Source organism: Giraffa tippelskirchi, chromosome 10 (genome assembly GCF_054371585.1).
Source record: "Giraffa tippelskirchi isolate mGirTip1 chromosome 10, T2T-mGirTip1v1.2.pri, whole genome shotgun sequence".
In the NCBI taxonomy this organism is placed as follows: domain Eukaryota; kingdom Metazoa; phylum Chordata; class Mammalia; order Artiodactyla; family Giraffidae; genus Giraffa; species Giraffa tippelskirchi.
Genome location: NC_137284.1, coordinates 98359538 through 98386557, shown reverse-complemented (window position 1 = coordinate 98386557; position 27020 = coordinate 98359538). Strand labels below are relative to the sequence as shown.

Below are 27020 nucleotides of genomic sequence, written 5' to 3'. Positions count from 1 at the left end.
AAAGATAAGATAATAATGCTGGCAAGGATGTGGAAAAAAGGTTACCCTTTTATGATATTGGTGAGATTGTAAACTGATACAGCTACTATAGAAAACAGTATTCAGGATCCTCAAAAAAAATTAAAAATAGAACTACCATATGATACCGAAATTCCACTCCTGGGAATATACACAAAGCTAATAAAAACAATACCTTGAAAAGATATCTGCGGCCCCATGTTCATAGTATTTACAAAACCAAAATATGAAAGCAACCTGTGTCCATCCATTAGTGAAGGGCTAAAGAAGCTGCGATATATGTAAATAAGAATGCTATTTAGGCATGAAAAAACAAGGAAATCCTATCATTGGTAACAACATGAATAGGCCTGAGGGCATTATGCCAAATGAAATAAGTCAGACAGAGAAAGACAAATAGTGTGTGATCTCACTTATATATGGATTATAAAACAAAAACTAGAAAACGTCATAGCAAAAGAGATCAGACTTGTGGCTACCAGAAGTGGGGTGGGGGAATGTGGTATGGAATTGGAGAAAGGTAGTCACAAGATACAAACTAAAATTATAGGATAAATAGCTACTACAGATATAATGTATTACAATGCGACAACTATATTTAACAATGTTATATGGTATACAGGAAAGTTTTCAAAAGGAAATTTTTTTTCTTCTTTTCTTCTCTTTTTCTTTTATTGTGTCTACATGACAAGATGGATGTTAACTGAATCTATTGTGGCAATCATTTCACAATATATGCAAATTAAATCATCATGCTATATGCCTCAAATGTATACAGTTATTATGTCAATTATTCCTCAATAAAAATAATTTAAAGTAATCATAAAAATAAAAGATCACAGAAGTTCCCTACAACCCACCCAGAAAATGTAAGTATCAAAAGAACTCTTCAAGCTATAGAAATGCTAGTAAGAGAGGTTAAGGATTGAAACCCCACAACTAGTAAGCGGTGGTTTTAACCTCCTGCTGTCTGACTGTAAAGACTGCACACTTTCTGCTTTGTGACAAGGGCTCCTAGAACTAATTAAAGAATATCAGGAAATGGCAAAAAAGTAGGATATATCTTAGTTACTAAAGACAGCAAAACTGGAATTGATGGCAGTATGTGAAAATGTGTCCATGATAAATTAAATTCAAAAACACGTACAGTAAAACTATAACAGATGAAGTAAAACTATGATTAACTGGACATTAATGACAGAAGAGCCTTTTAATACACAGTTTAAAGAAAAATAGTTAAAAACTTAGAAAATGTTTATCTGCAGCCAGTGTGCATGTTGTCCCTAGACCATTGCACATATTGAAGCTTTCAACTCTTCCCAGCCATGCAACTCCTTTTGACTGACACCACCTAAAGGACCTCTAAGTTCAGGTAAATTTCTCTTATAATGTACAAGCTTATTATAAAATAAAAGGAAAGCTGTGTTCCTAAGAAATAAAACTGCTTACTAAGAAAATTAACATATGTTACTCATTCTTTCTCATTTTTTAGAAACATATTTCACAACACAGAGTACTAACCACTATACAATCACAGCAGCATATTTCATAAGATACATACTCTGATCATTTTCTGGGTTTTGCCTAGAATTGACAGACATATGCATATCTTTTGGAATTTGTTTTTGCCTTTGTAAATCAACCTACTACACAAGGGAAAACTTTGAAAGAAGGTGGTTATAAGACAAATTGTATTGAGTGAGTTCTAATATTTGCTGTACAGAAGAACAGATGATTCTCATCTTACATATATTTTTATGATCTTCATAGAGTGAACAGAGAATCTAGTTCTATGGGATTTTTTTTTGGAAAATTCTTTACATATTTGTTACTGAAAAGTTTAAGTAAATATATATGTAGAGATTTATATTCAGTTTTGGATTTTAACTAGTTATGTTTTGTGATTGTTTTATATTTTATTAAACAATCTACGAGATTCCTTCCTTTTCTAGATTAACATAAAATTTGCAAAAGAAAATTTTCCTCTATCATTTGTAATTTAAATACTGAGATATTGAGTATTATCCTTTTGCACCTGGAGACTATGGACTTTCCTTAAAAGCAGTGACCTGAATTCAGTAAAAATCACCAGGAACGTAGATTGGGAGATTAAATCTAGGAGCAAATAGGACCATGGCTTCATCTAACCAATCAAATGGAAAAAAAGAAAAGAATAGAACACACAGTTATTGATGTAGGTTTTCTACATTGAAATATTAAAGTCTTTTTCCCACTTCTAGTTCTTTCCCACTTCTACTGATTTTTCAGGATTTTTTTAAGGTCCATTTACAAGCAAATCACAATAATTATGAACTCCACAAAGCTAGACACTCATTCATTTTATATCTTCAGCACCTCAAATTTTCTCTTACTTAGTAAATGGAAAGCAAGTATTAGTTGAAAATAGAAAGGAATCAATAATCAATAATTAAAAACTCAGATACAATACTACAAAATATTAAGTGCAAGAAGACTATTAGTCTCATTCTGATAAACATTTCTATAGTAAATTTTTACTATTATTTAAATTCCACTTGTTTCATCTTAATGGGTACTTCAGAGAATGTAACTGTTGATAAATGTTTTAACTAAAGCTATCAGAAAACCAGTACAATTCAAGCTAAATTTTCTTAACATAAATTACTAATAGAACCTGTTTTGACTCACACTGATACAAAACTGAAATGTAAATTTAAAAATGAATTGTTATATTTTATGTATAACAATTCTTATGGAAATAACTATTTATTAATAAATTAAGACATCCTTCTTGTTAAATGAATTTGCATATAGAATGTTTACTATAAAAATGTTGACTTCAATTTCTTGAAGTGTTTTTTTTTCAAGAAACTATATATTTTCATAAGTCAGTCATTAGACATACATGCCATTCCGTATTGTCATCTTCTTTGCCAAGAGTTAGCAACTTGGTGAGTGGATTTCCAGTGAGACCAGTATCACTCTCAGGAGACAGGTGTCCATGCTGCACCAGAAGTTCACAGCTTGGCGTTGGAGGATGTGACCGTTTAAAACTCTGGTTGAGAAGCTGGTGGTCAAGGGTCATGAAAGGTTTTACTTGCTGTCGCTGAACCTTCTGTAGCTGAGTCCTTGCAGGACTTTCCAAGTGCGCTGGGACCTACCAAATAGAAAACAGACAAATGCAATGTGTAGCATCATCTGGTAAAGGAGTTCCACTTTTGACAACTGAATTATGACAGTAAACACAATAATGTCCAGTTTCTTTCTTGTTTATGATCTACACATCTGCCATAATTTACATAAGATTTTAATGGATTATAGTTTTAAGGAATAATTTAAACTTTACTAAAATATTTTATTAAATATTCAAGGGATTAGATCTGATAGACAGAATCATCATTAGATCTGATGAATTATGGATGGAGGTTCATGACACTGTACAGAAGGCAGGGAACAAGACCATCCCTAAGGAAAAGAAATGCAAAAAGGCAAAATGGTTGTCTGAGGAGGCCTTACAAATAGCTGTGAAGTAAAGAGAAGTGAAAAGGTAGAAGAAAAGAGAAATAGAAGAGAAGTGAAAGGCAAAGAAGAAAAGGAAAGATATACTCATTTGAAAGCAGAGTTCCAAAGAATAGCAAGGAGAAATAAGAAAGCCTTCCTTGGCAATCAATGCAAAGAAATACAAGAAAACAATAGAATGGAAAAGTCTAGAGATCTCTTCAAGAAAATTAGAGATACCAAGGGAACATTTCTTGCAAAGATGGGCTCAATAAAGGACAGAAATGGTATGGACCTAACAGAAACAGAAGATATTAAGAAGATGTGGCAACAATACACAGAAGAACTATACAAAAAATTCTTCACGACCCAGATAATCATGAGGATGTGATCAGACATCCTGGAATGTGAAGTCAAGTGGGCCTTAGAAAGCAACACTACAAACAAAGCTAGTGGAGGTGATGGAATTCCAGTTGAGTTATTTCAAATCCTAAAAGATGATGCTGTGAAAGTGCTGCACTCAATATGCCAGCAAATTTGGAAAGCTCAGCAGTGGCCACAGGACTGGAAAAGGTCATTTCAATCCCAAAGAAAGGCAATGCTAAAGAATGTCCATACTACTGCACAGTTGCACTCTTCTCACACAATAGCAAAGTAATGCTCAAAATTCTCCACGGAGAAGGCAATGGCAACCCACTCCAGTACTCTTGCCTGGAAAATCCCATGGACAGAGGAGCCTGGTAGGCTGCAGTCCATGGGGTCGCTAAGAGTCAGACACGACTGAGTAACTTCACTTTCACTTTTCACTTTCATGCATTGGACAAAGAAATGGCAACCCACTCTAGTGTTCTTGCCTGGAGAATCCCAGGGACGGAGGAGCCTGGTTGGCTGCCGTCTATGGGATCGCACAGAGTCGGACATGACTGAAGCGACTTAGCAGCAGCAGCAGCAGCAGCTCAAAATTCTCCAAGCCAGGCTTCAGCAGTACATGAACCCTGAACTTCCAGATGTTCAAGCTGAATTTAGAAAAGGCAGAGGAACCAGATATCAAATAGCCAAATCTGCTGGATCATCAAAAAAGCAAGAGAGTTCCAGAAAAACATCTACTTCTGCTTCATTGACCATGCAGAAGCCTTTGACTGTGTGGATCACCACAAACTGTGGAAAATTCTTCAAGAGATGGGAATACCAGACCACCTGACCTGCCTCCTGAGAAATCTGGATGCAGGTCAAGAAGCAACAGTTAGAACTGGACATGGAACAACAGACTGGTTTCAAATTGGGAAAGGAGTATGTCAAGGCTACATATTGTCACCCTGCTTATTTAACTTATATGCAGAGTACATCATGAGAAATGTAGGACTGGATGAAGCACAAGCTGGAATTGAGATTGCCAGGAGAAATATCAATAACCTCAGATAGGCAGATGACACCATCCTTATGGCAGAAAGAGAAGAAGAGCTAAAGAGCCTCTTGATGAAGGTGAAAGAGGAGAGTGAAAAAGTTGGCTTAAAATTCAACATTCAAAAACAAAGGTCATGGCATCCAGTTCCACCACTTCATGGCAAATAGATGGGGAAACAGCGGAAACAGTGGCTGACTTTATTTCTGGGGGCTCCAAAATCACTGCAGATGGTGACTGCAGCCATGAATTTCAAAGACACTTGTTCCTTGGAAGAAAAACTGTGACCAACCTAGACAGCATATTAAAAAGCAGAGACATTACTTTACCAACAAAGGTCCATCTAGTCAAAGCTTTGGTTTATCCAGTAGTTATGTATGGATGTGAGAGTTGGACTATAAAGAAAGCTGAACATCAAAGAATTGATGCTTTTGAACTGTGGTGTTGGAGAAGACTCTTGAGAGTCCCTGGGACTGCAAGATCAAGCCAGTCCATCCTAAAGGAGATCAGAAGTGGGTGTTCATTGGAAGAACTGATGCTGAAGCTGAAACTCCAATACTTTGGCCACCTGATGTGAAGAACTGACTCATTGGAAAAGATCCTGATGCTGGGAAAGATCAAAGGCTGAAGGAGAAGGGGACGACAGAGGATGAGATGGTTGGATGGCATCACTGACTTGATGGACATGTGTTTGAGTAAACTCTGGGAGTTGGTGATGGACAGGGAGGCCTGGCGAGTTTCAGTCCATGGGGTTGCAAAGAGTCTAACACAACTGAGTGACTGAGCTGAACAAAAAATATTTTAAATGTTAACTAACTGTTTAAGAATAGCCCTTAAAATAACATGCAACTGGTACCAAACCTGGAATAAATATATAGGCAGCAAAACTTTCTGAGGATCTGATAAGAATGACTAAAATAATAAAAGGAATATACAGCTAATTCACTATTATTAGGGATTTTTATATAATGTATATCTCCTAGATTCCTTTGTATTACATATAAATATTACATTGAATATAATTATAATTATTTTTAATTAAAAGTTTAAAAAATTATCCATGAAGGAACAGTGACTAGAAATAAATATACTAAATATTGTCTGATAGTTTATGGGTGATGAAAACCTAGGTGAATTTTTTTCAATTTTCTGTATTTTCAAGGTTTTGATACTGAGTTCATTTTCAGCTTTAAAAAATCTTAATTTTAAGCCCTTCTGTATTCTCACTTTATAATAACAATACTTTATTAAAGTCATTATGAATTGACAGAAAGAAAAGCATTCAGAGAAAAATCTAACTAGCGTCATGTGCCAACTAAGCAACTATACAGTATTTTGAAATTCCTCTTTCAAAACATAGACTTAAAATTCTGGGCATCTTCAGTCTAATTATCATAGTTAATGATATACCATTATTTGTATAAGGACAACTTTAAGTATTTTAAGCTTTCCCTTTAAAAGCCTCTGAAAATAGGATTGCCCACCAGTTCCTGTTATGTGGCAATATGGCTTCTAATACATTTTCCTCAAGTGGCCTATATATAACCCTATTTAATATTTCCCTCATGTTAAACAATAGTAAAGATTGCTGTACAGTGCTTATTTTTCCTTTTATTTCAGTTACACAATCTATTCCTTAAATCCCTTAACATGCATTAGCTCAGATAAATAGCCTTTACAAAGGATTTTGCATTTAAATTAGCTGGTTTGGGTTACAATATTGTAGTAGTTACTTCAGTTTAATTCTGTTATGCTGACATTTTTAGCATTATTTTAATTGTAGTACCATAAAATAATTTTTCAGTCATATAAAAAAGATTAAGATTGGTAATAAAGATTACACATATTACTAATTATATTGCTATGAGCTTTAAGTTGTAAAATAACATTTCATTAAAATGCCAGTGGTAATTTTTTAGGGTAGCTATTTAGATTATTCTACAGTTTTAAATTAATCCTTCTTAATCCACATACATCTATAAAACATACATTATAAATAGCATTTTCAAATTCACAAATCTGATTGATTTTCACATAATGTAAATGAATGCTAAAGAACACTGTATATTTTTCTAAGAAAAGTATGTTGAATCAGAACATACAACTTTCATTAACTAACTTATTTTTCACTGTTCATTCATTGATGCTAAAAGCATCATTAGAGTACTTATTGCATTTTGTGTTACATCAAGAGTCCATGGGAAGTCATAGTTGTGACCCTAGGGTTCTAGAAATTTATAACATACTTGGGCAAAATTAATATCAATACAGCAAAAATGACAATAATGATAAATGTAGAAATATGCAACAAGTATCAAGCACTCTGCTAAGCATTCTATACATATTATTTCATTTAACTCTTGTTACAATCTTAGGAGATAGATATCAATAGTATCTACATTACACCATATATTTGAAAACACTAGGACTTAGAGAGGTTAAATGGTATGGCTGTCATCATTCCACTAGCAAGGGAAGGAGTGGGAATACAGGGCCTAGCTTCCTAAGCACTACAGGATATTGGTTCCTGATTGAAATTACTGGAACATAAAGCAAAAAGCTCAGTAATGTATTGTCGTTGTTGTTGTTTACTTGCTAAGTCTGACTCTTTTGTGACCCTATGGTTCGCAAAGCCTTCCAGGTTCCTCTGTCCATGGGATTTCCCAGGCAAAAATACTGAAGTAGTATTGCCATTTCCTTCTTCAGGGGATCTTCCAGGCCCAAGGTTGAACCCAAGTCTCCCACTTGGCAGGGGGATTCTTTACCATTGAGCCACCTGGGAGGTAGACCATAATCAGAGTTCCAAAGTCTTCACCCATAAGGCCAGAGCAGTTGCAGATTGTGAATTGGTTCTTTAGATTATCAAAGAGATTAAGACCACCCAGATGTAAGGAAGTTTTGCTATTAAAAATAATAAGTAAAACATATCTCTTGAACTCTGAATTACTCTAATAATAATAATAATAACTATTATTATTATTATTTTCATAATCTCTGACTTATGTCTCAACATTATCTCTCTGGAATGCTGTTACTGCAAACTAAAAATAATGATCAGCTTAAGTTCAAGACTTTGTCTATGTGCAGAAATCTATTTTATTTCATTTAAAAGGATTTATTTACTTTTATTCTCCCTATTTTCCAAAACATTATAAATAACTATGAGCTGTAAATGTGGTGTGGAGTAGGGAAAGGCAACCCACTCCAGTATTCTTGTCTGGAAAATTCTATGGCCAGAGGAGACTGGTGGACTACAGTCCATGGAGTCACAAAGAATTGGACATGACTGAGCAACTGAGCACACACACATGTAAATGTGGTGAAACGTATTTACACCATTAGATGTAAGCTGAAGATTAATATTGCAACTGAGTACCAAATTTACCCATGAGCATCCTGACAGCAAAGGAAAAAGGAAAATTATTAAAACATATTAGGTAGAATCTTCTGGAATCACAGATACTTGACCATTTTGATCTACAAAGTGTCTGTTCCGTATTGTTGTTCAGTCACTCAGTTGTTTCCAGCTCTTTGCAATCCCATGGACTGCAGCACACCAGGCTTCCCTGTCCTTCACCATCTCCCAGAGCTTGATCAAACTCATGTCCATTGAGTCGGTGATGCCATCCAACCATCTTGTCCTCTGTCATCCCCTTCTCCTCCTGCCTTCAATCTTTCAGGCATCAGGGCCTTTTCCAATGAGTCAGTTCTTCACCTCAGGTGGCCAAAGTATTGGAGTTTCAGTTTTAGCACCAGTCCCTGCAATGAATATTCAGGATTGATTTCCTTTAGGATTGACTGGTTTGATCTCCTTGCAGTCCAAGGGACTCTCAAGAGTCTTCTCCAACACCACAGTTCAAAAGTATCAGTTCTTCAGCACTCAGCCTTTTTTATTGTCCAGCTCTCACACCCATACATGACTACTGGAGAAACCATAGCTTTGACTACACAGACTTTTGTAGACAAAGTAATGTCTCTGCTTTTTAATATATTGTCTAGCTGTGTTATAACTTTTCTTCCAAGGAGCAAGCATCTTTTAATCCCATGGCTGCAATCACCATCTGCAGTGATTTTGGAGCCCAAGAAAATAAATTCTGTCACTGTTTCCATTGTTTCCCCATCTATTTGCCATGAAGTGATGGGACCAGATGCTATGATCTTCGTTTTCTGAATATTGAGTTTTAAGCTTTTTTCACTCTCCTCTTTCACTTTCATCAAGAGGCTCTTTAGTTCTTCCTCACTTTCTGCCATAAGCGTGGTGTAATCTGCATATCTGAGGTTATTGATATTTCTCCCAGCAATATTGATTCCAGCTTGTGCTTCATCCAGCTGGGCATTTCACATGATGTACTCAGCATATAAGTTAAATAAGCAAGGTGACAATATACAGCCTTGACATACTCCTTTCCCAATTTTGAACCAGTCTATTGTTCCATGTCTGGTTCTAACTGTGGCTTTTTGACCTGCATACAGGTTTCTCAGGAGGCAGGTAAGGTGGTCTGGTATTCCTATCTCTTTAAGAATTTTCCACTGTTATAATTCAGCCTAATGTATATTTCTCAAAAGTAATTAAATCATACCAGCTCTGAGGGAAGACATATATTTTTCAGAAAAATATCTAAGAATTTATAAACTAGATTTTTTTCATAAAAGACATAAATGATAAAATTCTAGTAGCAGATTTGTAATATGTGCAGTTAAATTCTTTACATGCCCAGATTTAAATATATATGTATATGTGCTGCTGCTGCTGCTAAGTCACTTCAGTCGTGTCCAACTCTGTGCGACCCCATGGACTGCAGCCTACCAGGCTCCTCCATCCATGGGATTTTCCAGGCAAGACTACTAGAGTGGGTTGCCATTACCTTCTCCGATATGTATATGTACATATATATATTTATTTATTATCTTAAACTGAGTCATCCAGGAACAATCTGAAACTTGACTATGGGAGGTTTATTGGGGGCTGCTCTCAAAACCAGTTCGACAGTAGAATGAGGAAAGCAGGATCAGATGGAAGCAAGTGTAATTCAGTTATGAAGAGGATAATGTTGGCCAAGCACCATAACATCCACCACATTTATTCTTGATCAAAAGCCCAAAGCATAATATGAATCAGCTCAAGTGAAAGCCCAAACATAAAACTTTATACTGATCTGACTTGACCCTTAGATACCAGAGACCACACTTAGAGCAGGTGGAACAATGTTTTCCAAACCAATTTATACAGCAGACTCCATATTTAAGCACACTAACCTAAAGGATCAGCTGGTTAGATCATACATCCAATATCAATTAACTCAAGCTAGGCTTTTGATAGAAATTACGTTTTTTTCAAAAGTTCCATTATTTGGAGTTACAAAAATGAAACAGCTTAAAACATCCAATTATTTTTTTAATGTGTTTCAAATGTAGTTAAACTCTCATAATCTAATAGAGATATGTGGATCTTTTTAAAAACTAGAAATGCATGTGTTGATATGCTATAAAAATGCTTACATTCATTAATAAGATAACAGAGGGAATGTAATTAATGGGACAATTGAAGAATTTTTTTTTTTTTAATTAGAAATACACAAATTCCTGCAAGTACAAGAGGCTGAAGAAGTTGGTTAAGAAGAGTGAAAAAAGCATTATCCTGGTTGTAGAAAATATAATCACTGGAGAATCACAAATGCAAAATGTATGTGTTTATGTTTTTTTTTAATTTCTATTCCTATTTTTAGACTAGAATAGATGCAGGAAAATTCTGATTATTGAGAGAATGATGGAAATCCATGAGCAAGCAGGCCAATACTACAGACAAAAAGTCAGATATGCTCTGACACCACAGAAGATGATTAAGAATATCTGATACCTGAGGGGTTTTCTTAAATTCTAGAGTTGAGATCAGTCTTGGATGGTTTCACCTATATAAATCAGTAAATATTAAGTTAGAAATTAAAACTAACAAAGTGCTATGTGGCCCTATTTGTGTTTGTATTTAAAATCTCCTGGTAGGTAGTAGAGCTGTGGAGTAATACAGTCCAGGCAAGCAGTTCTGGCTAGAAGGGCTCTCTATGTTCCCATGAGGAGGCACACCTATTCTCACATAGTGGTTTTCAAATTATGCTCTTAAATACATGAATTATCCCAATTTACATTTCATTGTTCTACACTATAGCCTTTTGACTTAGTCCTCAGATGAATTTCAGATCCTATCTGGTGGATACCAACAGGAAGGGTATTTTGTGGGAAGAAATTTTAGAAAGAATTGGGTGGGTAGTTGTACAATACAACAAAAACTGTGAAGGACTTCACCAACCCTGTGATTCTCTGTCTATGATATTGTCTATTTGTATCATATATTCTTAAGTATTGGTACAAATCATATAAAAACTTTTAAACATAATTCATATTTATGCAAATATATATAAGATAGCCTCTTTAAAAAGTTATCTTTTTATAGAGAAATCATAAGATAATTATAAAAGCCATCAGCTAATTCTTTCAACATTCACTCAGCAAACATTTAATGAGAGTGTGCTCTTTGTTAAAGCCAGTCCCAAGGGAAAATCATTCCTTTCCTGAAAGCAGGTCTGTGACCCATGTGTCACCATCCACCTGGAGACCACTTATCTTAACTGAGGGCACAAAACCTGGGAGGAGATGAAACACCTTCTGGGTACTGGCCTTTTGAAATTCAAAACTAAAAAGTGGTGGCAAACATCACACAAGCAATTGTCTCAATAACAAGGCATTTTATCATCATTAATTTGACTCGCCAAAAAAAAAAAAAAAAATCAGGCAAAACTATCTGCAAAAACAGAAACAGAAACATACTCAGCAAGAAATATATTTATTTTATACATATTTACTATTTGGTCATAGTAAATAAAAACACATGTACTACCATGACACACACACACACACACGCGTGTATATGCACACATAAAAAAGCAAGACAGACAATCTCATTCACTACAACATGACAGTACTTATTTGATTTTGCTAATTTTGTACTAAGGTTGAATTTAATAAATGAAGTAAAAGCTTGGATTTCATAAGTGAGTAATAGGTAACTATTAATTATGTTCCCAGTAGCAGAGGTATATAAGAAGAAATCTATTTTTGGGAGCTTATGAATCTACTACCTCCTAGATACCTACTCATAAAAGCCACATGACATTTGTTAATATTCTGTAGCAAAGATTAATAACTCATTTCTTCAAATCTTACTTTCTTCACAGCAGTCTTTGGATATGATATACCCATAAATCTCATCTTGACTAAACCTAAAATTATACAGTCGAGCTTGTCTGATTGAGATATAACTACTGAACAAAGTAGGCCGGGTTCATCAAAAGTTTTACTTAGATTTCTGAATAGCTGTCAGCATATTTCAGCTGAACATTATATAATCCAAAGCTATTTAATGGATAATAATATAAAATGTGATTTTAACATATTCCTTCACTCCCAATCATTTGAATTTGGATAATTCCAATGGTGTGTCTTTAGGAGAGGCTCACACTTAAGAGACTTTAAAGAGGCATGAATATTATTAAGCAGAGTTTTCTTAATTCAATAGTATTCTAGCAGGAAAAATGCTTGCACTCCACAAGCCCTCATATTTTTACTGTAAAGTGTTAGTTTCCCTAACAACTCCATTTAGCTCCATCTATACTTGCATTGATTTACTTTATGTTAGCATCTCAGGAAAATTACATTTTGTTTCCCAGCTGGTGCTAGTGGTAAAGAATCCTCCTGCCAATGCAAGAGACATAAGAGACTCAGGTTTGATCTTTGAGTACAGAAGATACCCTGGAGGAGGGAATGGCAACCCACTTCAGTATTCTTGCCTGGAGAATACAAACAGACAGAGAAGCCTGGCGAGCTAAGTCCATAGGGTTGCAGTGAATTGGACACAACTGAAGCGCTTAGCAGGCACACGTGCATGCATCTTTAAAAGAATTAGAACAAATGCCAGAAATGACTGTGGTTTATCTGTTTTTTAAGAATATATGTATTTAGAAATAGAGAGCAATAAGTATCAACTAAGAATCACATCAGACACTGACCACTTCCCACTGACTTCAAAATGACACAACAGCCACACACACACATTAAAGTCACTTGGCAATATCATCAATAACTGAAACAAGTTAATATGAAAAATGCAGATAACTTAAGCCATAATGCTTTAAAATATATATGACATTGCATTTACAGGCTTCAGTTCAGTTCAGTTCAGTCTCTCAGTCGTGTCCGACTCTTTGCAACCCCATGAATTGCAGCACGCCAGGCCTCTGTCCATCACCAACTCCCGGAGTCTACCCAAACCCATGTCCATTGAGTCAGTGATGCCATCCAACCATCTCATCCTCTGTCGTCCCCTTCTCCTCCCGCCCCCAATCCTACCCAGCATTAGGGTCTTTTCCAATGAGTCAACTCTTCGCATGAGGTGGCCAAAGTATTGGAGTTTCAGCTTCAACATCAGACCTCCCAATGAACACCCAGGATTGATCTCTTTTAGGATGGATTGATTGGATCTCCTTGCAGTCCCAGGGACTCTCAAGAGTCTTCTCCAACACCACAGGTCAAAAGCATCAATTCTTTGGCACTCAGTTTTCTTCACCGTCCAACTCTCACATCCATACATGACCACTGGAAAAACCATAGCCTTGACTAGACAGACTTTTGTTGGCAAAGTAATGTTTCTGCTTTTAAATGTGCTATCTAGGTTGGCCATAACCTTCCTTCCAAGGAGTAAGCGTCTTTTAATTTACAAGCTTAGCATTCATTAATTCTACAAATATTTGAGTGCCTACTACACATCAGGTTTTACACTACTGTGATAAGCTCTGGGGATGTAATTATGAACAAAATAGATATAACCCAGTATTCAGAATTCACAGTCTACTAAAAGAGATAGATAATTAAAATATAATTATAACACAATGTGATAAACCCTATGAAAGTAAAAGGTGTCACAAAATCAAGCAGAAAGGCCTAGATAAAATGGGAATAAATCATGCAAAAGATAGTTTCTGCTACTAATTTCACTGATTCATTCACTTAATAAATACATACGTGCCTATATAGAGAGCCAGTTGTGTGGGTACAATGGTGAGCAAATTGAAACATGGTCCCGTTCCTCATGAAGTTTATGAACAGGTGGAAGAGACAGATTTTAATCTGTACTTTCAAGTATTACAAGTGAGGGGCAGGAGAGATACACATGACTATGATCCTGTAGAAAAAGATCATCTAGACAGAAGTTAGGGACAACTTCCCTAAAGAAGGAATGGTAGGGTTGGATCTGGAGGATGAGTAAGAAGGAAAGAGAGAAAGAGTACAGAAAAAATGAAAACATTCCATGGAGATAAAGAAGCATGTGGGAAGACCCTGGTGGGAAGAAATAAGATGAGAAAAATGCACTGAAAGGAGATGACATGACTAGAGCAGAGTGTGATATAAGGCTGGGAAGATCAGTAGGGCCAATTCATCAATTCATGCAATACTTTCAGTATATAAAGATATCTTATTTTCTTTATCACACGAAAGATGGCAGTAGCAGTTAAGTGGGATGAATTTTAGAGGGCCAAAATATGAGAATCTAGGAGAGAAGAAAGGGCTGCTTGAATTAGGGTCATGTGATAAGGGTTGTCAGTCCCATGGAAGCAAGTATATGGAGTCAAAAGATGTTTAGAAATGGATTAAGAAGTGACACCTGAAGTTCTGGCTTAAGTGACTGAATAGACAGTGATGCTCTTCACAGAGAAGACTGGGTTGTTTGAGGGCAACAAAGAATCATAAGTTTAGTTTTGAACACATTGAGTTGGTGATGTTTTGAAGGTACCCAAGAAGGTATGTGAAGTAAACAGCTGCATATATGGGTCTGGAATTCAGAGGTAAGGTTTGGGCTGTGAATAAAGTTTATATAACATTTATGCTTAAGTGATAACCAAGATGATCTTTGGAGGATGTACAGAAGAGAAGATGAGACAGCCTAGTGTCAAAGATGGTGAACTCATAAGTTCTAATTACACATAGGGAAATCTATTGTGATTCTAAACTTTTATTTTTTCCCCTGGATTCCATTAATTTCTTCCTCACATTTTGCAAAATGCTTATTTGAAGTTTGTGTGTGTTACATTGTCAGATAAATCCTCTTTAATGAAATAGTTATTAGTTTGCCCTATTTCCAAAATTATGCATTCAACCTCTTAATGTAGATACAGACCTATTTTCGTAGTCCAATTGCACTACAATTCTAATATTCTCTGTTTCCCACCTCTTAACTACAATTCCAAAATCCAAAAAGTTCTAAAAGTGGGAGTTTTTTAAATTTAAGTTTGGCACAAACTCATTTGGTGGCAAAATCAAGCCTGAAATGAAAGAAGGCTATTTAAAGTCTTTCTTTAACCCTCTAACAGTAGATATTAATATGCACAGTTGAAGGTACAATAGTGTTTGATTATGGGATGCTGTTTTGGACTCTGGAGGCTGTGGTGGAATATAGTATCATAAATAAATACTCAGTTGGGCCTCCGCAATTATTTTGTAAAACTTCAGTACAATATTTAACTATTTTATTTTTAGAAACTACAGTGTATCAAAAATTAAAATTAAGCATATTCTCCCTTGGAGAAATAATAGATGAGGAAATGTTCTTTCCAATTCAATAAACCAACTGAATAAATGAAAGATGTATTCTTCCCTTAATAGGAAAGAATTGTTCAGTTATAACATTTTATTTTGCTACTATTAGACATTTAGGTTTAGTGTTTATGGCTATATTTAAGTCAATACTCCAGTTTATATTCTTTTTAGAAGTTTCTCATGCAATTAAATTTATTTCGTGTAAATGTGAAAATATACAAGTTAATTATTTAAGCTAGATTCAGTAAAATAAGTTTTAAATTCTAAAAAAAAAACATTTATCTAAATTCATTAAGGCCTATACATTGATATATATTAATAAAACTTTTATAAAACAAACGACATTTTTCTTAAGAAATCAATCATTATATTTAGACGAAGCTTTATACTTCAGTTACTTTCAACTTAAAACAAAGCTCTCATGTAATGCTTAAATGTACTATTTTTCATCCTCTGTATAGTGACATTTTGATATCATTTTCATTATGAAATTGTGAATGTTGTTTCAAGGATGCAGAAAATAAAGGAGAAACAAGACTGATTTCTTTAAAAGGTCATATTTCAAATATCTTCGAAAGTCATCAATGCTTTTTTTAAAAAACATTTTACATGTTCTAAAATAGATCCAAATTCATAAATAGGAATATCTTGGACAAAAATCCAAACTTTCCTATAATACTTGTTATCTCTTGTATCATTCTGCTACAAATGCATTATTTATTTTTTATTTTTAGTTTATGTTAATGGTACCCTTTGGGATAACATCAATATATTGCCAACTTATGCAGACCTTACAAAAGAAATTCACAGGCCACTTAATTTTTTAGATTAATTTACAGCAAATAAACCTGTATTTTTGTAAGAAGAAAAGGACCTTAAATGCTTATTCCTAAAAAGAAACTCTAAATAATTCAGATTGGTTTATATTGTCTTAGGCTTGAAAACTTTTTATATCCCTTATCTACTTTATGAGTTGATATATGGTCATCAATTAATGAAGTCATTTTTATCATAATAAAATGTCACCATTAGAACTGCAGTATTCTAGCCTAATCATTTTCTAAAGAATATGATTGGGGCATTTTAGGTTGTTAAATATTAAAATAATCTAATTGAAAATGAGACTTTAAAATTATTCATTATGATTGACAAATGGCATAAAATGGCTTTGTTTCATAAGTATATTTCATCATTCAACTTTTGTAGATACTACTAGTATTTCTGGAGGAAAAAAAAGTAAAATTTATCTTGTCTTTGTTTGACCCAACTAGCATATAGAATTATTTTTGGCTCTCTGGTTTAAAGGCACCTGTTACTACATTATTTACATAAAACAAATTCCCCAAGTAAATGTGTTCTCATGTATGAAAGACCTTCAAACAAAGTTGTAATTTTACTTTCCCTTTGTCGCTGAAGAACAGTGCTCCTTTAGAATCAAAGAAATATAATTCCAACTTAAATTTTTATGTTATAGCAAGTATATAGCCATGAAATACTAATTTGTTGAGAAGAGTGATCACAGGACCTCATGGACTAGTTGAAAGCCCAGGAATGCAAAATAATAGTAGCCACAGTCACAAGTTGAATCAAACAAGTTGAATCAAACCAATAATTTGATTAAAGACCTTTATCTTGATGAAAGTGAAAGAGGAGAGTGAAAATCTTGGCTTAAAACTCAACATTTAGAAAACTAAGATCATGGCATATGGTCCCATCATTTCATGACACATAGATGGGGAAACAATGGAAACAGTGAGAAACCTTATTTTCTTGGGCTCCAAAACCACTGCAGATGGTGACTGAAGCCACAAAATTAAAAGATGCTTGCCCCTTGAAAGAAAAGCTATGACCAACCTAGACAGCATATTAAAAAGCAGAGACATTACTGTGCCTACAAAGGTCCCTCTAGCTATGGTTTTTTCAGTAGTAATGTACAGATGTGAGAGTTGTACTATAAAGAAAGCTAAGCATGGAAGAATTGATGCTTTCGAACTGTAGTGCTGGAGAAGACTCTTGAGAGTTCCTTGTACTGCAAGAAAACCAAACGAGTCCTTCCTAAAGGAAATCAGTCCTGAATATTAATTGGAAGGACTGATGCTGAGGCTGAAACTCCAATACTTTGGCCACCTGATGCAAAGAAGTGACTCACTGGAAAAGACCCTGATGCTGGGAAATATTGAAGGTGGAAGGAGAGGGGGACAACAGAGGATGAGATGGTTGGATGGCATCACCGACTCAATGGACAAGAGTTTGAGTAAACTCCAGGAGTTGGTGATGGACAAGGAAGCCTGGCATGCTGCAGTCCACGGGGTTGCAAAGAGTTGGACACAACTGAGCAACTGAACTGACCCTCATTTTATGGATAAACTGAAGCTCAAACAGGTTATCACACTTGCTCACAATCACAAGGCAGAAGAGTGAATTTGACTTCACATCTTTCGACTACAAAGAGGGTATTCTTTCAATTACATGTTTTTTATTATCAGCATACAAGGATAGTAAAACTCCACACCCAGCATTAGAAAAAGTGTTTCCCATATCTGTATATGAATCAGTTGACTCTACTCTCTAATGGAAAAACTATTGGAGTTGCTTCTCCACTACTAGTTGAATTGGCTTGATTCACTTTTACTTTTGTCTTATTTTGTGTTTCACTTCATCTATCTTGTAACTACCATATGGTGCAAGATCTAGGTTTTCCATACAAGTAGGATAATAATATAATCAAAATCTACCATCAGAAAATATGAATTCAAGAAGAGTGTTTCCTTTCCTAAGATGGTTTTTCCACTTCAGTCTCTAGACCTTTGTATTAAATATACGCTATTCTGAAGAATCCTGGCCCTCTTACCTGGGAGAAATTTTACTTCCTTTATATCATTTTACTGTTACCTTTCCTGTAAACACTTTGCTTCTTTTTATAAGGGTGGGTGGGAAGGGAGCAGATAGAAAAGCAAAACAAACATATTCATTTTAGCTTGACTTATTCTAAATACATATCATGATTATTCTATTCAGTATCTTTAAACTTCTTGCTCTGGGATAAACTTAAGAAATGAACAAATGCATACAAAATTTGGTAAGAGTTTAAATAATAAAAAAAGTTCTTTGTAAGAGCTTTATTTTGTGTCAATTACTTTGAGAAATAAAGAAAAATCAAAGTGCTAGTTAATATTATAGCTTTAGAATATATGCAAAATATTTTTACTGAAACTTCATATATGAAGATACAGGATTCTATTCACACTAATTTGAGCAGACAAACAGTAAAATAAAGCTGTTTCATTGAAAACTAAAGGAAGAAAACAAAAATATATTTTAAAATATTTGTTTTAGCCTTTTAAAAGTTTTTCCATTATTTTTAATTATTATATGGTAGGTAAAATAATGCCTCCTTCACTAAAAACAGCCACATCATAATCCCCAGAACCTGGTGGATATGTAACCTTACACTATGAAGGGAACTTTGCAGGTATGATTAAATTAAGGATCTTGAGATGGGGAAACTATTCTGGATTATTTGGATGGATCCAATGTAATTTCAAGGGAGGGTCCTTATAAAAGAGGGACAGGAGTGTCAGAATCAGACAAAGGGCAAGAGATATGACTATGGAAGCAGATATCACAGTGATGAGAACTAAGCCAAAGAATATAGGAAGCCTCTAGAAGCTGGAAAAGGAAAGGAAACAGATTTTTCCCTATAAACTCCTGAAACAAGCTAAATTATGGTGACACTTTATTTTAGTCCTGTTAAAATTATTTCAGATGTCTAGCTTGTAGAATTGTAAGATAATAAATGTGTATTGTTTTAAACCACTTTGTGTAATTTTGTTATAGTAGCAATAGGAAGCAAATATGTACTCTTTATAAATTCTGAGTTTTAGTTTCTCATTCTTGTAGCATTACAAATTTTGATGATGGTTTAGGAAATATCCTGCTTGGAAATGGTGTTATGGGATTTCCTCATCAAGCTGAAGTCATTTGAGAAAAACCCTACAGAGTGCAATTTCCCAAAACTCAGTTCACTTTGTGACCCCATGGACTGCAGCATGCCAGACTTCCCTGTCCATCACCAGCTCCCGGAGTCTACTAAAATTCATGTCCATTGAGTCTGTGATGCCATCCAATAATCTCATACTCTGTCAATCCCCTCTTGTCCTGCCTTTAATCTTCCCAGCATCAGGGTCTTTTCAAACGAGTCAGTTCTTTGCATCAGGTGGCCAAAGTATTTTGAGTTTCAGCTTCAACATCAGTCCTTCCAATGAACACCCAGGACTGATCTCCTTTAGGATGGACTGGTTGGATCTCTTTGCAGTACAAGGAACTCTCAAGAGTCTTCTCCAGCACCACAGTTCAAGAGCTTCAATTCTTCGGCACTCAGCTTCCTTTATAGTCCAACTCTCACATCCATACATGACTATGGGAAAAACCATAACCTTGACTAGACGGACCTTTGTTGACAAAGTAATGTCTCTGCTTTTTAATATGTTGTCTTTTCTTCCAAGGAGTAAGCGTCTTTTAATTTCATGGCTGCAGTCACCAGCTTCCGTGGCTTTGGAGCCCCCAGAAATAAAGTCTGCCACTGTTTCTATTGTTTCCCCATCTATTTGCCATGAAGTGATGGGACTGGATGCCATGATCTTAGTTTTCTGAATGTTGAGCTTTAAGCCAACTTTTTCACTCTCCTCTTTCACTTTCATGGAGAGGCTCTTTAGTTCTTCTTAAATTTCTGCCACAAGGGTGGTATTATGTGCATATCTGAGGTTATTGTTATTTCTCCCGGCAATCTTCATTTCAGCTTGTGCTTCTTCCAGCCCAGCGTTTCTCATGATGTACTCTGCATAGGAGTTAAATAAGCAGGGTGAAAATATACAGCCTTGGCCTACTTCTTTTCCTATTTGGAACCAGTCTGTTGTTCCAGGTCCAGTTCTAACTGTTGCTTCCTGATCTGCATACAAATTTCTCAGGAGGCAGGTCAGGTGGTCTAGTATTCCCATCTCTTAAAGAATTTTCCACAGTTTATTGTGATCCACACAGTCAAAGACTTTGGCATCGTCAATAAAGCAGAAGTAGATGTTTTTCTGGAACTTTCTTGCTTTTCAATGATCCAGCGAATATTGGCAATTTGATCTCTGGTTCCTCTGCCTCTTCTAAAATCATCTGGAACATCTGGTGAACATCTGGAAGTTCACGGTTCACATATTGTTGAAGCCTGGCTTGGAGAATTTTGAGCATTACTTTACTAGCATGGGAGATGACTGCAATCATGCAGTGCTTTGAGAATTCTTTGGCATTGCTTTTCCTTGGGAGTGGAATGAAAACTGACTGTTTCCAGTCCTGTGGCCACTGCTGAGTTTTCCAAATTTGCTGGCTTATTGAGTAAAGCACTTGCACTGCATAATCTTTCATGATTTGAAATAACTCAACTGGAATTCCATCACCTCCACTAGCTTTGTTTGTAGTGATGCTTCCTAAGACCAACTTGACTTCACATTCTGGAATGTCTGGCTCTAGGAGAGTGATCATACCATCGTAATTATCTGGGTCGTGAAGATCTTTTTTGTAAAGTTCTTCTGTGTGTTCTTGCCACCTCTTCTTAATATCTTCTGCTTCTGTTAGGTCCCTACCATTTCTGTCCTTTATTGTGCCCATCTTTCATGAAATGTTCCCTTGGTAGCTCTAATTTTCTTGAAGAGATCTCTAGTCTTTCCCATTCTATTCACTGAGGAAGGCTTTCTTATCTCTCCTTGCTATTTTTTTGGAACTCTGCATTCAAATGGGTATATCTTTCCTTTTCTCCTTTGCTTTTGGCTTCTCTTCTTTTCAAAGCTATTTGTAAGGCCTCCTCAGACAGCCATTTTGCTTTTCTGTTTTTCTTTTTCCTAGGAATGGCCTTGATCCCTGTCTCCCGTACAATGTCACGAATCTTCGTCCATAGTTCATCAAGCACTCTGTCTATCAGATATAGTCCCTGAAATCTATTTCTCACTTCCACTGTATATTAGTAAGGGATTTGATTTAGGTCAAACCTGAATGGTCTAGTGGTTTTTCCCTACTTTCTTCAATTTAAGTCTGAATTTGGTAATAAGGAGTGGCAAGTGGGGCAAGCGACAGCTGCATGGCACTGGAGTAGCGAGCAGCTGTGAGGAGATACCCCATGTACAAGGGCAAAGGAGAAGCCCCAGCAAGACAGTAGGAAGGGCGAATTCACATTTAGAATCCAATCTCATCCCTGCCAGAGACGCTCAGAGAGCTCAAACAAATTTTGTGTGCACCAGGACCCAGAACCCCACAAAGACTGAGAGAGAACTGTGTTTGAGTGTCTCCTGTGGCTGTACGGGTCAGCAGTAGTCTGCCACTGGGACAGGGGCTCTGGGTGCAGCAGACTTGGGTATGGCATAAGCCTTCTTGGAGGAGGTCGCCATTAACCCCACCATAGAGCTGCCAGAACTTACACAGGGCAGGGAAACAGAATATTTTGCACCAGGACCCAGGAGAAAGGAGCAGTGACCCCACAAGGACTGACCCAGACTTGCCTGTGAGTGTCCAGTAGTCTCCAGCAGAGGCATGGGTTGATGGTGACCTGCTGCAGGGTTGGGGGCACGAAGTGTGGCAGTACACGCATGGGATCTTTTGAAGGAGGTCGCCATTATTTTCATTACCTCCACCATAGTTTGGCCCCAGGTAAATAGCAGCGAAGGAACACAGCTTCAGCCAGCAACAGAAAATTGGATTAAAGATTTACTGAGGATGGCCCTGCCCATCAGAACAAGACCCGGTTTCCCCCTCAGTCAGTCTCTCCCATCTGGAAGCTTCCATAAGCCTTTTATCTTTCTCCATCAGAGGGCATTTTTCAGGATGTACTCTGCATAGAAGTTAAATAAGCAGGGTGACAATATACAGCCTTGACCTACTCTTTTTCCTATTTAGAACCAGTCTGTTGTTCCATGCCCAGTTCTAACTGTTGCTTCCTGACCTGCGTACAGATTTCTCAAGAAGGTCAGGTGGTCTGGTATTCTCATCTCTTAAAGAATTTTCCACAGTTTATTTTGATCCACACAGTCAAAGGCTTTGACATAGTCAATAAGCCAGAAGTAGATGTATTTCTGGAACTTTCTTGCTTTTTCAATGATCCAGCGAATATTGGCAATTTGATCTCTGGTTTCTCTGCCTTTTCTAAAACCAATTTGAACATCTGGAAGTTCACAGTTCATGTATTGCTGAAGCCTGGCTTGGAGAATTTTGAGCATTACTTTACCAGCATGAGAGATGAGTGCAATTGTGCAGTAGTTTGAGCATTCTTTGGCATTGACTTTCTTTGGGATTGCAATGAAAACTGACCATTTCCAGTCCTGTGGCCACTGCTGAGTTTTCCAAATTTGCTGGCTTATTGAGCAAAGCACTTGCACAGCATTATCTTTAGGGTTTGAAATAGCTCAACTGGAATTCTGTCACCTCCACTAGCTTTGTTCATAGTGATACTGCCTAATGCCCACTTCACTTCACATTCCAGGATGTCTGGCTCTAGGTGAGTGATCACACCATCGTGATTATCTGGGTCATGAAGATCTTTTTTATATAGTTCTTCTGTGTATTCTTGCCACCTCTTCTTAATATCTTCTGCTTCTGTTAGGTCCCTACCATTTCTGTCCTTTATTGAGCCCATCTTTGCATGAAATGTTCCCTTGGTATCTCTAATTTTCTTGAAGAGATCTCTAGTCTTTCCCATTCTATTGTTTTCCTCTATTTCTTTGCATTGATCTCTGAGGAAGTCTTTCTTATCTTTCCTTGCTATTTTTTGGAACTCTGCATTCAAATGGGTATATCTTTCCTTTACTCCTTTGCTTTTGGCTTCTCTTCTTTTCAAAGCTATTTGTAAGGCCTCTTCAGACAGCCATTTTGCTTTTTTGCATTTCTTTTTCTTGGGGATGGTCTTGACTCTGTCTCCTGTACAATATCACGAACCTCTGTCCATAGTTCATAAAGCACTCTGTCTATCAGATCCAGTCCCTTAAATCTATGTACCCTTAATGGCAGAAAGTGAAGAAGAACTAAAGAGCCTCTTGATGAAGGTGAAAGAGGAGAGTGAAAAAGTTGACTTAAAGCTCAACATTCAGAAAACTAAGATCATGGCATCCAGTCCCATCACTTCATGGCAAATAGATGGGGAAACAGTGCAAACAGTGGCTAACTTTATTTTTTGGGGCTCCAAAATCACTGCAAATGGTGATTGCAGCAATGAAATTAAAAGATGCTTACTCCTTGGAAGGAAAGTTATAACCAACCTAGACAGCATATTAAAAAGCAGAGAGATTACTTTGTCAACAAAGGTCCATCTAGTCAAGGCTATGGTTTTTCCAGTAGTTATGTATGGATGTGAGAGTTGGACTATAAAGAAAGCTGAGCACAGAAGAATTGATGCTTTTGAACTGTGATGTTGGAGAAGATTCTTGAGAGTCCCTGAACTGCAAGGAGATCCAACCAGTCCATTCTAAAGGAAGTCAGTCCTGGGTGTTCATTGGAAGGACTGGTGTTGAAGCTGAAACTCCAATATTTTGGCCACTTGATGCAAAGAGCTGACTCATTTGAAAAGACCCAGATGTTGAGAAAGATTGAATGCAAGAGTAGAAGGGGACGACAGAGGATGAGATGGTTAGATGGCATCACTGACTCAATGGACATGAGTTTGGGTAGACTCCAGGAGTTGGTGATGGACAGGTAGGCCTGGCGTGGTGCGGTTCATGGGGTCACAAAGAGTCAGACACGACTGAGCGACTGAACTGAACTGAACTGATCAGAGGGCAGATAGACTGAAAACCACAATCACAGGAATCTAACCAATCTAATCACATGGACCAAAGCCTTGTCTAGCTCAATGAAGCTATGAGCCATGCCGTGTAGGGCCACCCAATACAGACGGGTCATGGTGGAGAGTTCTGACAAAATATGGCCCACTGGAGAAGGGAATGGCAAACCACTTCAGTATCCTTGCCTTGAGAACCCCATGTACAGTATGAAAAGGCAAAAAAATAGGACACTGAAAGATGAACTCCCCAGGTCTGTAGGTGCCCAATATGCTATTGGAGATCAGTGGAGAAATAACCCCAGAAAGAATGAAGAGATGGAGCCAAAGCAAAAACAACACCCAGTTGTGGATGTGACTGGTGATGGAAGCAAGGTCCAATGCTATAAAGAGCAATATTGCATAGGAACCTGGAATGTTAGGTCCATGAATCAAGGCAAATTGGAAGTGGCCAAACAGGAGATAGCAAGAGTGAATGTCGACATTTTAGGAATCAGCAAACTAAAATGGACTGGAATGGGTGAATTTAACTCAGATGACCATTATACCTACTACTGTGGGCAATAATCCCTTAGAGGAAATGGAGTAGCCCTCATAGTCAACAAAAGAGCCTGAAATGCACTACTTGGATGCAATCTCAAAAGCAACAGTATGATCTCTCTTCATTTCCAAGGCAAATCATTCAATATCATGGTAATCCAAGTCTATGCCCCAAGCAGTAATGCTGAAGCAGCTGAAGTTGAACAGTTCTCTGAAGACCTAAAAAGACCTTTTAGGACTAACACCCAAAAAAGATGTCCTTTTCATTACAGGGGACTGGAATGCAAAAGTAGGAAGTCAAGAAACACCTGGAGTAACAGCAAATTTGGCCTTGGAGTACAGAATGAAGCAGGACAAAGGCTACTATGGTTTTGCCAAAGAATGCACTGATCATAGCAAACACCCTCTTCCAAAAACACAAGAGAAGACTCCACACATGGACATTACCCGATGGTCAACACCAAAATCAGATTGATTATATTCTTTTTGTCAAAGATGGAGAAGCTCTATATAGTTAGCAAAAATAAGACCGGGAGCTGACTGTGGCTCAGATCATGAACTCCCCAAATCTAATATGTTTAATGACATTATTAGCTCTCAATGTCATTAAAATGCTCCAATAGCAGAAGTTATAAAAGCAAAATGTTACTTTCCTACCCTCCTCCTCCCTTCCTTTCTTTCTTCCTCAATATGATCTTAATATAGTATGTGTGCATGATAAGTCTCTTTAGTATAGGTGAGAACGATGAAAATAGAAAACTAGGCAAAAGTCACCTCATAAAAAGGAATAAACACCACCCTAAGCTTTGTACTGACAGCCCTGGTGTGTCATACTGGACTTTTAGCAGGATAGTAAGATGATCAATTAGTATTTCATAAAAATCTCTTAGGCAAAAATACGGAGAATGAATTATTGAAAGGCCAGGGCACAGGAGAACAATTGGGAGTTTTTAGTAATATTCCAGTAGAGGAGACTAGAGGGCCCAAGTTATGGCACTAGAATTTGATATTTTAAAGATAGGTCAAATACTATCCATAATACAGAAGATAAATTTTTAAAAATATGTATAGGATTTCTTATTGATTTATACATGTGTTGAAGGAGAAGAAAGATTCACCTTGATGCTTCACCTACAATGCTTCCATCTGAACCGAGAAATTGTGGAGAAGATGGCATTTATCAAAATAAGGAATAAAAATGGAGGCAAACAATTAGAAGAAAAGGTGATAACTTCAGTGTTGGACATAATGAAATCAGAGTGACTGTAAAGTATCCAAGAGGGAGGCCTAGTTAACAGCTAGATGTGTGCATTTATAGAAACAGACTTGGTGGCCATCTCAGAACAAATCACTGAATCAGGGTTTTACTTAAAATCACACCAAACAAAGAATTAGAACTGAAAAGACAGAAGCCAGGTAAAGGACCCTGAGGAACATGTAATGGGCAGGAAAGACTAGAGAAATCTCAAGAAAGTATAATGAAAATTAGGGTAGAATGACATAACAAAGCCAAAGTAGGATAGAATTTGAAGGAATATAAGTGGTTAACAGAGTCAAATGCCACAGGGATGAGCAAACAGAAAGAGCAGAAGACATTGCTAGCATATCAGGACAATTTCCCTCAAGAGAATGATCTCAGGGACTTAGTGAGAGTAGAAGTCAATCAGGTGGGACAGGAGGGGCACTACAAACTGTAAATGAGGAGACCTCAGGACTCAGCACTAGGCACCTTCTCCTCTCTCTCCACATTCTCCCCAAGGATGGTCTCATCTGTTCCCCTGGCTTTACATAACACCAATATGCTAATGACATCCACATTTGCATTTTTTTCCCAGAACTGTCTATGAAGATGGAAACTGGGAAGCAGTGACTTGAGAAGTGAATTGGAGGTGACAAAAGACTCAGCAGTAGGAGGCTTTTCCTCTTTCTCATGTACATAGATGATATAGTCTATTCCCTCAGGTATAAATACCATTTACATAGCGACAAAACATAAACCCCAAAGTTTCTCCTTCTGGGAGGCCAAGCTTTATGTATATTAGATAAAAAGTTACCTCACAAATATCTCGAAATTTAAAATTTGCATGACCAACCACTCATGATAATCCTCCCCAAAGCTTGTTTCTCTTCATTCTT

General features: G+C 36.7%; 1 protein-coding gene across 10 annotated transcripts in view; it reads right to left on the bottom strand.

Annotated features, from left to right (window-relative positions):
- The window catches only part of TFEC (transcription factor EC), a 751469-nt gene that overhangs the window by 61340 nt on the left and 663109 nt on the right, over positions 1 to 27020 (bottom strand). For all 10 annotated transcript variants that reach the window (XM_081537889.1, XM_081537895.1, XM_081537894.1 and 7 more), the window contains one exon: positions 2903 to 3154. In XM_081537889.1, the coding sequence (XP_081394015.1) occupies positions 2903 to 3082 (180 nt within the window). In that variant the 5' untranslated portion in view covers positions 3083 to 3154. The remainder of the gene's footprint in view (positions 1 to 2902; positions 3155 to 27020) is intronic.